General features: G+C 43.8%; 1 protein-coding gene across 2 annotated transcripts in view; it reads right to left on the reverse strand.

Annotated features, from left to right (window-relative positions):
• LOC125288642 (rap guanine nucleotide exchange factor 4-like) overlaps nucleotides 1-12,500 on the reverse strand; it is a 49,607-nt gene that overhangs the window by 23,249 nt on the left and 13,858 nt on the right. Inside the window, exon 4 of one of the 2 annotated variants that reach the window (XM_048235173.1) lies at nucleotides 6,847-6,993. The exons of the other annotated variant lie outside the window; for it this stretch is intronic. Within the exon in view, the coding sequence (XP_048091130.1) occupies nucleotides 6,847-6,993 (147 nt within the window). The remainder of the gene's footprint in view (nucleotides 1-6,846; nucleotides 6,994-12,500) is intronic. 2 annotated transcript variants of the gene reach the window in all.

The following is a 12,500-nucleotide window of genomic DNA, read 5'->3' on the forward strand; positions in this document are numbered from 1 at the left end:
AGAGAGAGAGGCTGTTCCAGAGGAGAGAGAGAGAGAGAGGCTGTTCCAGAGGAGAGGCTGTTCCAGAGGAGAGGCTGCTCCAGAGGAGAGGCTGTTCCAGAGGAGAGGCTGTTCCAGACTGCCTAAAGGCAAGTGGAATAAACCCTAATAAAATATTAAAGGCCTTAAATAGTATTTACACTGAACAGACAGACGAGTGTGTGTGTGTGTGTGTGTGTGTGTGTGTGTGTGTGTGAGAGAGAGAGAGAGAGAGAGTGAACAATTATGGCCATGTCTAATACATCAGAGAAGAGTGTTCTGGTGGCTGCTTTGAGAGCAGCTTCTGACACAGAGGGCTCTTTCAGGCTATACACACACAATCACACACACACACACACAATCACACACACAATCACACACACACACACACACACACACAATCACACACACACAAAATCACACACACACACACACACACACACACAATCACACACACACACAATCACACACACACACACAAACACACACACACAAACACACACACACACACACACCCATTTCGTGTTCTCTCTTTCAACGGTTTCTCTCTCCTCTACTCTTGTCTAACCATGTTCTCAGCACTGTGTCCGTGGTTTTCACACTGCCAACCCGCCAGGTCACTACAACCAACACACACACACACACACACACACACACACACACACACACTCAACCCATGCCAATACCTATAACCAACACACGAGCACACACACACGCGTACACACACACACACACACACACACACACACACTCCACCATAACAACACACATACAAACACACACACACACACACTCCACCATAACAACAGACACACAAGCATACACACACACACACACACACACACACACACATAGAGAGACTGATCTGAAGCTCGCTGGATGCTCTCTGGAGATAGGAGTATTTTCTGATTTAATCAACAGCAGTCATGGTTTTCATCATCTCCTGACACTGATTTCCACATTGACGCAGAAGTCTGATGATGTACAATATGAAACAATGAATTCACATTTCAATAATCAGCATGCCTTGTATTAAAGGAAAACTTGGCAGGATTTCCCCCTCTGCTTGAAAAATTGTGCATTATGCTATTTCAAACTATGGAAAAAGGTAACGATAAAGCACATGGATTTGTTTACAAGCTAGCAAAACGGTTAGCATAGTTTATAAAGTTCGGCAGACAATGTGGATGTTATAAGGTAAGAAACACGCGATTTAAAACGAAGTTTCTTGTTTCTCACTTCTCTTTCGGGACGGTAGTCTCAATGTTGCAAGGTTGGTTTTTCGCCTGGGGACGCTTAGGGCGAGCGGGAAAGTCACCATTTTCACCGGAACAGGTCATTTAACCATCCAAATGATTTCTAAACGGGTTTATTATGTTGAAATAGTTGCCAAGTTCCCCTTTAAAAGGAACAAGACAAAACTTTTTTGGAAAATTAGCTCATTTGCCGTCTACTCCAGAAGATACATACCCTTCGCTTTCTCTGTGTGTGCAATAATACTGTCTGACACCAGGAAGTGGGTTACACCAGTTAGCCTATAGATAGCCTTCCAGTGAATTATGCTAAGCTAGGCTAATGGTGTCAGACTCGGTTAATGAAGTGAGTTATGCTAAGCTAGGCTAATGGTGTCAGGCTAATGGTGTCAGACTCGGTTAATGCAGTGAGTTATGCTAAGCTAGGCTAATGGTGTCAGACTCGGTTAATGCAGTGAGTTATGCTAAGCTAGGCTAATGGTGTCAGACTCTGTTAATGCACGAACAGAGAAGAGAAGGGTATTGTATCTCAGTCTGTGCTAATTTAAGCTAATTTCAACAGTTTGGTATGTTTTTATGGTCCAGGCTGGACCAGGTTGTTTTTGTTGCCGTTTTTGGAGCCTGGGCTGTCCACAGAGACTGTGTTTTTTGTTTTTGTTTTTACAGTGTATTCAGGGCACAGGCAGTATGTGACAAAACAATGTTTTAGCTTAGAAACCGTGTATCATCGCCTAGTGCACCTTTAACATTAACGTTTCCAAAATCATTTTGATGCCACATAACCTCATAACATGACAAATGGCACTTCTGTCATTATCTGAGCAGACCTCTGTAGGCGATTACCAACTTTCTAGTTTTGGGTAGGAAACTGCCCCCCTCCCTCCAAAATCGAAATGTAAAAGAGGTGCTTTGCTACAGGAATTCGGAGATATTTTTCTACAGACTGCTGTCGGTGTGTTCCCTCTATATTATATTAGAGTTATGTTCATACTTTGTAGCAAAAGACGCACATTTCGTTTGTTTATTACTGCGCTTCTCAACTGTAGGGGGAGCCCGAGAGCAAATCTTTAACTATGATGGAAATGGAAATAAAGTCCAGAATAGGGCGGTGATGTCACGTCTGGCGGCGATGTGATTGGCCGCGTGGCCTGCTCCTGCAGCGATGTGATTGTCCGTGGCTGATTGGCTGTGAAAGCCCCACCCCCTCCTCCCAATAGCTGCTGTTCTGGGGGTGAGGAGAAACACACACTAACGCACCTCAGGGCTGTGTGGAGTATAGTCACCACCATTATATAATTACACACACACACACACACACAAATGCAAGCACACACACACACACACACAAACACACATACACACAAACATAAACACACACATAGACACACACACGCACACATACACAAACGCAAGCACACACAAACCCAAACACACACACACACACACACACACAAACAAATTCAAGCACAAACACACCCCCTGCACACACAGACTCACTCACACTCGCACACTTGCACACTCGCACACAAATACACACACACACACCTACCCACACGTGAACACACGCACACACACACGCAGCATGGACACACACACCTGACACACACATAAACAAAGATACTTATGTTGGTGCAGCAATCTCCCTGTCTTTCTACCCGTCATTATGCAACTCTCCTTTCTCTTTCACACATTAAACAAACATCCTCCGTCTTATAAGGACATAGAAAAAACATCAATAAAACACACACACCTATGCCACCTCAAACACACACACACACACACATGCAAACACTCATTGAAGCAGCCAGAGAACTAATGTATAATTCATGTTGTGTTTTCTCAACAGCATTTTCAGTCTTTCAAGGCCTATTTAAAGGAATTATCAGGAGTAAAATGCACTTTAGATCAAATTAGGGATGATTGGGAGTACATACGTTGAGTTGACATCAAAATCATGTCATTCGGATGTGTTTTGAGAAAGTTCGATTTTACCGTTTTTAGTCAAAACTCGTAAGCGTGGAAGTGAGAAGGGCATATTATTTCGCCGCTACAAAACGCTATTTTTATACCTCTTCTACAGTTCCAAACAACATTACACTTACGTGGTAGTGAGTAGAGGGTCCCTAAAGCCAAACCGAAGTCTTTATGTGGTCGGATAGAGAGTCCAGAATGAATTTCATCAAGCCAGTACCTTTCCGAAATGTTGCCATCTTTGCTGCCATCTTCAGGGGAAAGTCCGTAGAGTCGATTGCCAAGTGTCTGGAAATTTCACAATTTCGTTGCCGTTTAAAAAAAAAAAAACACATAGTCCAGTATTTCTTTGAAATTGAAATGAAGTTGTATGGATTGGACTATGTTTTTTTTTTTTTTTTAAACGGCGACGAAATTGTGAATTTCTAGAGCGTTACTCACACACTCAGCAATCGACTCCAACGGACTTTCCCCTAAAGATGGCAGCAAAGATGGCAACATTTCCCGAAAGGTACTGGCTTGATGAAATTCATTCTGGATTAAAAACGGTAAAAATCGAACTTTCTCAAAACACATCCGAATGACATGATTTTGATGTCAACTCAACGTATGTACTCCCAATCATCCGTAAATTGATCTAAAGTGCATTTTACTCCGGATAATTCCTTTAAAAAGCGCTAGCACGCTCTCACTGAAGTGTCAATGTCTGTGCGTGTGTGTGTGTGTGTGTGTGTGTGTGCGCGCGCATGTGTGTGTGTGTGTGTGTGTGTGTGTGTGTGTGTACGTGTACGTGTGTGTGTACGTGTGTGTGTGTGTGTTTGGAGGTGGGGGAGAATGTGAGTGACAGCATTTAAATGCACATATGGTCGCAGAAGAACTGTTTGTAGATCAACTGACACCATCTGCATGTGTGTAAACTGACACCATCTGCATGTGTGTGTAAACTGACACCATCTGCATGTGTGTTGTAAACTGACACCATCTCCGTGTGTGTTGTAAACTGACAACATCTGCATGTGTGTGTAAACTGACACCATCTGCATGTGTGTGTAAACTGAGCAGTGAGACAACAGCTCCTCTGACAAGGAAACAGAGAAAACAGAATACTCAAATAGAATACTCATACGTCATTACTAGGAGTGTAATGGTTCATGTATTCGTATTGAACCGAAACGGTACGGGCGTCACGGTTCGATGCATGAATTTACACGGAGAATACACGGTAGGCCTATAAAAATACAGAAAACTCGCGTGCAGATTAATTAATGTAATGCGGAATTACTGTTAAGTATGAGAGTTACGAGAGTTCTTTAGCGACACCTAACGCTAATCTGTAGCCTCGCCTTAGCTCTGAAGCTCTGATTGGCGCCTATGTTATTTTTTTGTCAGGTCGTCGGTCAAGTCAGTCAGTCAGAGATAGCAGCACTAAGCGAGTGGTGGCGAACCCACAAGAGTTAGAGGACCCGCTGGTCTCTTTAAGATCGCAAGTTTGAGAACTTGAGAACAGTTACAGTAGTACAGGAGAGAGTGGTGGATAAGACAAAACCAATCAATCAATGAAACGAGAGAAAAAAAACTTCCACTGCGTTTCACCAGCCTTTGGATACACGTATAAATAGGGCCAAAACCTATGGCTTAAAATTATTTCATAATGACAGAAAGCTATGTAAATCGCGTGGTAATTACCTTTATATGTTAGGGTAACTCGCTTGTAACTTCTCACATGAGGAGCTGGTAGGCTAGTGTTAAGTGCATAGACAGTAAAAGAAAGTGTCAACGCTAACCAGGCTAATAAACAAACCATGCTACGATGAGTTAACGTTGAAGGGTAAAGTCACGTGACTTCTAGTTGTAGTCTGTTTTGAAATGAAAGGAGCAATTTCGTTTTTTTAAAAGAAGGCAACATAGTGTGATATGTTTACAGTTAGTAGATTATTACTGTACACACACACACACATTTTTGTTTTGCTTTTCCCTCCATTGTACCGAACTCGTACCGAACCGTGATGTCCGCACCAGTATGAACCGAATCGTGACTTCTGTGTACTGTTACACCTCTAGTCATAACGTGCCCCCCCCCCCACACACACACACACACTCACTCTCTCGCTTGCTCGCTCTCTTTCACTCTCTCTCTCTATTGCTCTCTCTCTCACACAGACACACACACACACACCATTCTTTCAACACTGTTAAAGCTGAATTCAATCTTCTTCAAATATGTCTCTCACACACACACCACGCATTACAGCTCACCCTCACACACACACACACTCACACACACACACACACACACACACACACAATATTACTAAGCCGCAGAGAAGCAAGCTAGGAACTGCAGAACACAGCGAATAAGACAGGAAGATAGTGCCCTCCTGTGGTCACACACACACATACACACACACACACACACACACACACACACACACACACAGAGTCTTTGGGCTGGATTATAAGGCCCTTCTCCCCTCCTTTATCATGCTTGCGCAGGCTGTCTGTGTTTAGGCGGTCCCAAGCACACTGCCTTGTCTCTGTATGAAACCTGCTAGATTAATAAACTTGCCCTGATGTGCCTAGCAACATCACAGCTGTTAACATGCCCATCGTCACCTGACTTGCCAACAGGATGACGCTCCAAACTGCATCTGAGACTGATGCATGATGGGAATGATCAAGATGAGGAAACACTAAAGCACTCTTCATATAGGCACCAACACAAGTGCCAAAATGTGTAAGTACAAGCATGAGATGAACAATGGATTCTATTGAGTCAAATTAATACAGAACTAAATATAAAATTAACCAACTGAATCTGGGTTTGGTGGTGGTGTGCGGGGTTGTGCAAACATCTAAAGTGGGTGCGCCTCATGTCTGTGCCTATGTGTGAAGGCTTTAACAGTAAAGTGGGGTGCGCCTCATGTCTGTGCCTATGTGTGAAGGCTTTAACAGTAAAGTGGGGTGTGCCTCATGTCTGTGCTGTGTGAAGGCTTTAACAGTAAAGTGGGGTGTGCCTCATGTCTGTGCTGTGTGAAGGCTTTAACAGTAAAGTGGGTTGCTCCTCATGTCTGTGCCTATGTGTGAAGGCTTTAACAGTAAGTGAGCTTTATTTAGGACACAGCAGGTAAGGGGGTTCTGGGACTGTCTGGGCTGTGATTATGTGATATACACACACACACACACACACACACACACACACACACACACACACACACACACACACACACACACACACTGGGCTGTGATTATGGCTGAGACTATTACTAATTACGATATGTATGTATGTATGTATCTAAGTTCTACTTTCATTCCCATATTAAATCTCTCAAGACTGCTTCCATGGCATCCTCCGCCTTGTTGTCCTTGTTTGTTTGTTTGTTTTGACCTTGTTTACTTGTTTGTTTTGTCCTTGTTTGCTTGTTTGTTTTGCTTAATTCTTTGTAAAGCAACCTTGAGTTTTGAGAAATGCACTAAATGCAACATATTGTTTATTATCAAATACAAATACAAACACACACACACACACACACACACACACACACACACACACACACACACACACACACACACACACATACGAGGAGAAACAGAGATAAACACACACCTCCCAGAGTGTCTTGAACTCTCTCTGCTCAATGCGCAGCAGTTCGCTGTTCTCCCGACTGACGATGGTGGCGTGGCGGGGTGTGTTGTCCAGGATGGACTCTCCAAACGCCGTGCCCATCCCCATTGTGCAGATAGTCACCGCATCCTACACACACACACACACACACACACACACACACACACACACACACACACGTATGTACACACACACACACACACACACACACACACACACACACACACACACACACACACACATGTATGTACACACACACACACACTCACACACACACACACACACACACAGAGAAAGAGAAAAAGAGATACAGGGGGAGTGAAACAGTAAGATAAATAAACAGTAAGACTCCACCCTTGTTATCTGTGATTAGCCTTATGTCATCACTGACATCCATCAGGAAGGAAGGGGGAAGGTGTGTGTGTGTGTGTGTGTGTGTGTGTGTGTGTGTGTGTGTGTGTGTGTGTGTGTGTGTGTGTGTGTGCAGGCGCGTAGCAAGCGTGGGGGATGTGAGTGTTATAACGTACACACTTTTGCTGGAACACGATTCTATCCCCCACACTTTTTGTCAGATTAAAATGAAAGTAAAATATGGAAATAAACGCTCCCGTAAAGAGTTGGAACCGTATCTACCACAATGCACACACAAAGAGACACAAATAGGTCTGTTGATTTGATTGAATGGTCATCCAGCCAATCACATCAAGTTAGCCAGTGAAGAACCAGAGCCGCTCTGATCAAATTCAAAGTGTGCATCTTTCTGACTGACAGTTTTTGTCACACTGTATCAATGCAGAGAGTCAAAGTGAATACAGGGTGCGCTGCATTCAATGCACTTGTTTGTGCAGAAAGACCTTTGGCTACTGTTCTCAGAGCATTATGCTTTTCTCTGTCTATGATCTGCAGCTTTTCTCAAACTATGGGCCTCCTCAACAATTAACCTAGGCTACTGGTCCGTAGCATGCCAAATTAAGTTATGCCCGGTAGCTTCACACGCCTGATCTGATTTCACTGTCAATGTGTGTGGTAGTGCTACATCTACTGGAGATCTTAATGTTTTACGATCGCGTTCCATTTAGAACATCTTATTTTGATCTTACAAATGGAGGCGTCAAAATACATTTGAGTTCTACATCTGAGAACTAAGATTTCCAGCATGTAGAACTCATATAGAGCATCATGCAATGTGTGTGTCCCTGCAGCAAGTGAAACTGTAACGTGGGCTAGAAGCAACAATAGTTTAAACAACAACGTGGCTTCCTGTAACTATTAATGGAAAAAGCATAGAAACTGCTAATCATAATCTTTAAATTGACATTAATTAAGCTGGCTATATGCAACACAATTTATTTATATTCCCTTTGCATATGTTTGGGTAGACTTCAAACGTTTTTATTAGTGATACCTCGAAATTAGGCTGCTGTCTGTTAGGGCAATTTATTGTAGCCTGCTAACCCATATGCACAAAACATAATTTCTGAAATGATTTCTTGATTTATAACATGAGATATGTCTCCAGGGAGGGTAGTGTCAAATAGTGAAGTGATAGCAGGTAGATCATGTAGGCCTACATGTCACATGAGCCACACATATGAGGGGCGCTGCTTCTTCTGTCCCACAAACTGCATTAAAATGGTGTGTTTAGTCATCAGAATTTCCATTTTTTTCGGGGTAGAAACTCCCGGACACCAATATAGTCCGCACCCCTCTCAGAAAATACATACAACGTCCCTGTAGGGAGTTATTTATAATTTGGCAAGATTGTTTCATTTTTCTATCCCACAACCCCACACTTTTTTAAAAGCTTTTAGCCTGCTTGATTGTGTGTGCGTAATCTGTGTGTGTGTGTGTGTGTGTATGTGTATGGGTGGTTGGTTAGCTAATTAGAGCAGGAATATTCACTGTTATTTAAATAAATGCCTGTGAGAGAATCACGTGTCTTTCACTCTCTGCAGGGAACCCCATCAAGGACGATACAACAAGCGTGCACACACACACACACACACACACACACACACACACACACACACATAGCACATGTGCATGCATACCCCCACTGTTCTGGGAAGAGAAGGTGCAGGTAGCAGCACACACACACACACACACACACACACACACACACACACGCACACACACACACACACACACACACACACACACGCATGCATACCCCCACTGTTCTGGGAAGAGAAGGTGCAGGTAGCAGCACACACACACACACACACACACACACACGCACGCACGCACACACACACACAACACACACACATAGCACATGTGCATGCATACCCCCACTGTTCTGGGAAGAGAAGGTGCAGGTAGCAGCACACACACACACACACACACACACACACACACACGCGACGCGGTATGCATACTCCCCACTGTTCTGGAAGAGAAGGTGCAGGTAGCAGCACACACACACACACACACACACACACACACACACACACACACACACACACACACACACACACACGACACACACACACACACACACACACACACACACACACACACACACACATTCACACACAGCGCTATTCTTATATTAGCTGTTTATCACTGCAAGCTCATCTAGCTGCTGTAGGGGAATCTCAGAGGCCTCCTAGAGGCAGAAGATGGACTTGCGTGTGAAACACATCTGAACACACATCTGGACACACTCACGGCCAACGATGGCATACAAGCGTGAGGGGGTGGGATGTCTCCAGCGTTAGGCAGGGATCACATTAGCCAGCGGCAAGCGGCAGGTTCTCCTCTTGTTCTCTATGGTTTCGGCAGCGGAACGGTGGCAGCGCTGGCGTAACGCTAGCGTTGAACAAGCTGAGCGATGAACTTGGTTCGAAGCGCAACGCGAGCAGATTCAATTGACAAACCGTTTGTGTTGTGAGACAAAACTTATTATGGTCTGAGCGTTGCGTTACGTTTGCCGCTGCCGCTTGCCGCTGGCTGATGTGATCGCCGCCTTACAGGTCTGACTACTGAGCTATTCCCAGCAGACATGGATGGAAGTCCAGACTTTATTTTAAAGGGCTAGTTTAGAGTCTAAATAACTGTGCACGGTAGAAATGAGCAAATTCCTGTTCCGACAGTGAGAGGGCTCATGGGGCATCAGTAATAGAGATGGGGGAGTGTGGTGACACCATGGACACACACACACACACACACACACACACACACACACACACACACACACACACACACACACGCACAAACACACACACACACACACATTGGATGCTCCCAATTATAGGCACACACTAGAACACACACACACACACACTATACATACACACGTACACACACCAGTGTTTCCCATACATTGACTAATCTGTGGCGGTGCGCCATTAAATCAAAATCGGCCGCCACATATTAATATTCTGTTTAATTTAATTGAATTTTAATTAAATTAAATATAAGGTCAAATCCTTGCATTGCCATTGAGTTTGCTTTTACGACGAGCCTTTCCCTCGCTCGCCCGCTCTCGTGGAGAGTCTGCCCCGGCTCTCTCAGAGTCCGCTGCCCCTCCTCTGCATGTGCATTTAACAAAATATTCACGATTGTTGAAGGATTGTTGCCACATAGAAGCATTGCATAGAAGACGCCTGACTAAATTGTTATTAAACCGCTTAGCATGGTGACCATGCTGGGGCGCTAAATTTGTTCAAAACTGCTGCATTGAAGTAAACTCTGCTAACTCTGCATGCATGCCCACTTCTTTAATGCTACATTCTAGATACCCCTCAACCTTAGCCATTCACATACTGTACATATTTAGGTCAAGAGTGGCGTGGTTGGGTGAAGGTCTGGGGCTTAGGTGTGGTTGGTCGTGGTAGTGGGGATGTGTGCATATGCTGGGGGCCTGAGGCGATGGGTGGCACGCAGGTCCTCCCCTCTGTCAGCTCAACAGTATAACTGCAGGGCTGGGTGGAACTGTGGCCATTAATGGGTGCCCAGGTTGGCAATCAGTCAGGCAATCAACCAGGCAATCAGTTATTCCTATTATTATACTTATCATTAATAGAATAATTACAACCTCTCCTGAAACCCTCCCTCTCTATGTTCCAGCTTTCCTCCTGGCCCAACAGCAAACCAGCCTTATACATATGCGCACACACACACACACACACACACACACACACACACATACATCCTCACATACTCACTACCCCTCACCCCCATCCCCACCCCCATCCCAACACCACCTCATTCACACTCTTAGAGCTACCATCCGCCCCCCATCCCCCTCTTCTTTTCTTTCATTCCGGCCATCAATTTCATCCCTGATAATCATATCTGTAATCATCCTGACGAAATCATCCTTAGCCTTCTGTTATTAATGTTATGTTGTGTTATGTTTGTAGCCAAGTCAATGTGATGTCTTGTTAAGTTACAGTATGTGTTTATGTAATGTACGCCTGTTTGTCAGATGTAGTATTCATGTGCATGTCGGGAGTGTTGCATTTTCTGTAATGTCAATGATGTTTGCAAATAAAAAAAAAAAAAAAAAAAAAAAAAAAAAAAAAAAAAACTCTGCTAAGGTCTTATCACAACATAGTAGGCTACATTGAAGAGACTAAACTAAGTTAAGTTATGCAATCAAGCAGTATCTCAAAGCTAACGTTAGAATACTGTTTGATGTCGAATTTATCATGCGTAGCCTACTTACAGTTTGTTTTCTTGAAGGGCTCATTTTATTGACTGACACTGAATGTTTACAAAAATCCCATGTAAATGGAAAAGTGTTTTCCAAAATTCAAAAGTGCTTGTCCCAAGGAGAAGTACAATCTTTATTTTAACTATGTAGAAAACGTTATGAATTGCATCCACACATCAGCAGCCTTTTAACTGTCTTTACTCATTTAACGCCTTATGTGAGGCACTCCAACACTACCAAGACGATCTTTAATACCCCCGTTGTCTAAGTCAGCTACCGCCACAAATTTATTCCAATTCTGTGGGAAACACTGCTCACACACACATACAGTTGGATAGAGAGGGAGAGAGAGAGAGGCACACACATACACACATACACATACATACAGTAAACACACACATACACACACACATACTTACACACATACACACACACATACACACACACATACACACGCACATACACAGGCACGCACACAGGCACGCGCACACACACACACACACATACACACACACACACACACACATACATACAGTACACACACACATACACACACACACACATACACATACATACATAGACACATACACATACATACATACAGTACACACACACACATACACACACACTGACCCATACCCTCTCACATATGGATGCATGCTCACACTCACACATGTGCCAACAAACACACATAAATGAAAAATAGAATGTTAATCTTTGCTCGAAATAGAAAACACACCTACTCACATTAACCGGTGCAAGCTAAGCCTGCATACACACACACACACACATACCAAATGCACGCAGAAAAGCCTTCACACACAAACCTTTGAAGACACTCCCAGAGCTTTCTTGTCGTAGTGGAATTCACGGTGGAGCGTTTTAGGAAGGAGTGTGGCTCTGAGCGGCATGAATATTTCATCAAGATGACGAGGAACACACTAATTCACACACACACACACACACACACACACAC

The sequence above is a fragment of the Alosa alosa genome, chromosome 23 (assembly GCF_017589495.1).
Source record: "Alosa alosa isolate M-15738 ecotype Scorff River chromosome 23, AALO_Geno_1.1, whole genome shotgun sequence".
Lineage (NCBI taxonomy): Eukaryota > Metazoa > Chordata > Actinopteri > Clupeiformes > Clupeidae > Alosa > Alosa alosa.